This window comes from Solanum lycopersicum, chromosome 4, assembly GCF_036512215.1.
Source record: "Solanum lycopersicum chromosome 4, SLM_r2.1".
Lineage (NCBI taxonomy): Eukaryota > Viridiplantae > Streptophyta > Magnoliopsida > Solanales > Solanaceae > Solanum > Solanum lycopersicum.
Genome location: NC_090803.1, coordinates 52,053,388 through 52,055,313, shown reverse-complemented (window position 1 = coordinate 52,055,313; position 1,926 = coordinate 52,053,388). Strand labels below are relative to the sequence as shown.

Genomic DNA, 1,926 nt, shown 5'->3' with positions numbered 1-1,926 from the left:
AAAAAGAAAACAAACATTTGACATTTCTTGGTAGAAGTTTTATTACATGCTATCTTTATTGTAATTAAGTAAAATTACAAACTAAATAACATAACATAGCAACACAAACATATCTATTAAAACTTGACAGATATTGATCATACCATCACTCTAAGTCCATCTCCTACTAATCCTTACTTTAAAACCATATCTCATATAGAGAATAATAGAAGTATTAGGTTCAATAGTTTGTCCTTCCACAACTTCAACTTTGTAATTATGTATGATAGTAGCAGCCACAGCTTTCATTTGAGTGAAAGCTACTTCTTTCCCTAAACAAGTTCTTGGTCCAGCATTAAAAGCCATGAACTTATACGAAGGCTCGTGCTTTATCGTTCCTGTCTCTGAAATCCATCTTTCTGGCTTGAATTCTAAACAATCTTTCCCCCAAATTGACTCCGTCCTCGCCATTGCATACAATGAGAACAAAATCATCGTCTTTGGATGAACTTTATGACCACTTGGGAGAGTATCTTCTTTAAGTGGCTCCTTGTGTTGAAATGGAACAGGTGGATATAACCTTAGTGAATCACATAATGCACCATGTAAATAAACCAACTTGTTCAATTCATGAACATTGAAAACCCTAAATTTTCCAACTTCTTCTTTTGGAATAATTGAGTTGATTTCTTCCCTTAATTTCTTCTCCACTTGTGGATTCTTTGTGACAAGCCAAATGAACCATGTGAGAGCTGAGCTAGTAGTGTCACGCCCCGCGATCATTAGGTTCAAGATAGTATCCCTCAAGAACTTATCATCACAATTCACTCCCAAACCTTGACCTTCTTTGAGATAAAAGGTCAAAAGATCAAAACCCTCATCGTTCTCTTCCACTTCATCATCATGAGTTTCAATTTTTGTTAACTCATCGCGTTTTTTAGATATATAATTACCTATAACATCATCCATAGTTTCCCAAGCTTTACTCAACTTTTTCTCCTCTCCAATTCCAAGCCATCTTTGTAGCTTCCAAATTGGCTCAGGTATAACATGTCTAAAAAGAATAGCTTCTTCAGCATCATCCAAAGCTTTTGAAAAAGGAACATGAGGGAAATCAATTGATACACAACCAGGATCATATCCAGTAACTAATATACAAGTAGTATCAAAAGTGAACCTTTGAAATAAATCTTGTAAGTCTACAATGACACCCTTGTTACAAACATGATCAAGAACATTAACAAGTCCTTTCTCCACTTTATCGCGACTAGTCTTGATTAAAAACTTGTAAAATTGTTGATGAGTGACCAAAGAACGAGTTGTTTTCCGTTGGATCTTCCATAAATCCATGTCCGCGTTGAAAATTCCATCTCCTAAAACATCAAAAAGTTCCTTGAATTTTTTCCCTTTAGGGAAATTCATGAAATTTTGACTCATAATGTAGTGTACATTTGATGGATCAACTGTAGCTAATATGTCCATTTCTGCAAATAATGGACCTTTTGGTACAAAAGTTCCACCTGTTACACTCATGATGACAGTAAGCCTATCATGAATATGTTTTAAGTGAAAAAGCATACTTGGTAACATACCAACAATTGGCCAGCTTTTTGGGTATCCCTTTGGATGATTTAGGGAATGAAATAAGAAAAAACATAGTATTGCTACGAATATTTCAATGTAACCTAATCCAACAATTGACATTTTTTGGTTTTTTTCTGTTTTATTTGAAAAGGAAAAATGTCTAGTATATATAGAGAGTTGATTATACTTGTTTTTATAATATGCTATTTTTGGGTTGTTTTGTTTTGCCTTCACTATTAATTTGTTTGTTTGAGGGTACTAGAATACCACCAAACTACCAACCAAAAATGGATTTAGTTGAGGAAAAGAAAACTTTCTCATTTTTTATTTTTTTATTTTGTATGAGGAGTTCATCTTCTATAT

The 1,926-nt window shown here is 33.5% G+C and overlaps 1 protein-coding gene across 1 annotated transcript; it reads right to left on the bottom strand.

The window, feature by feature from the left end:
• Positions 1-1,926, bottom strand: LOC101245248 (alkane hydroxylase MAH1-like). The gene has a single exon (XM_004237576.5). It carries the CDS (start codon positions 1,681-1,683, stop codon positions 151-153), a length of 1,533 nt encoding a protein of 510 aa, XP_004237624.1. The 5' UTR covers positions 1,684-1,926; the 3' UTR covers positions 1-150.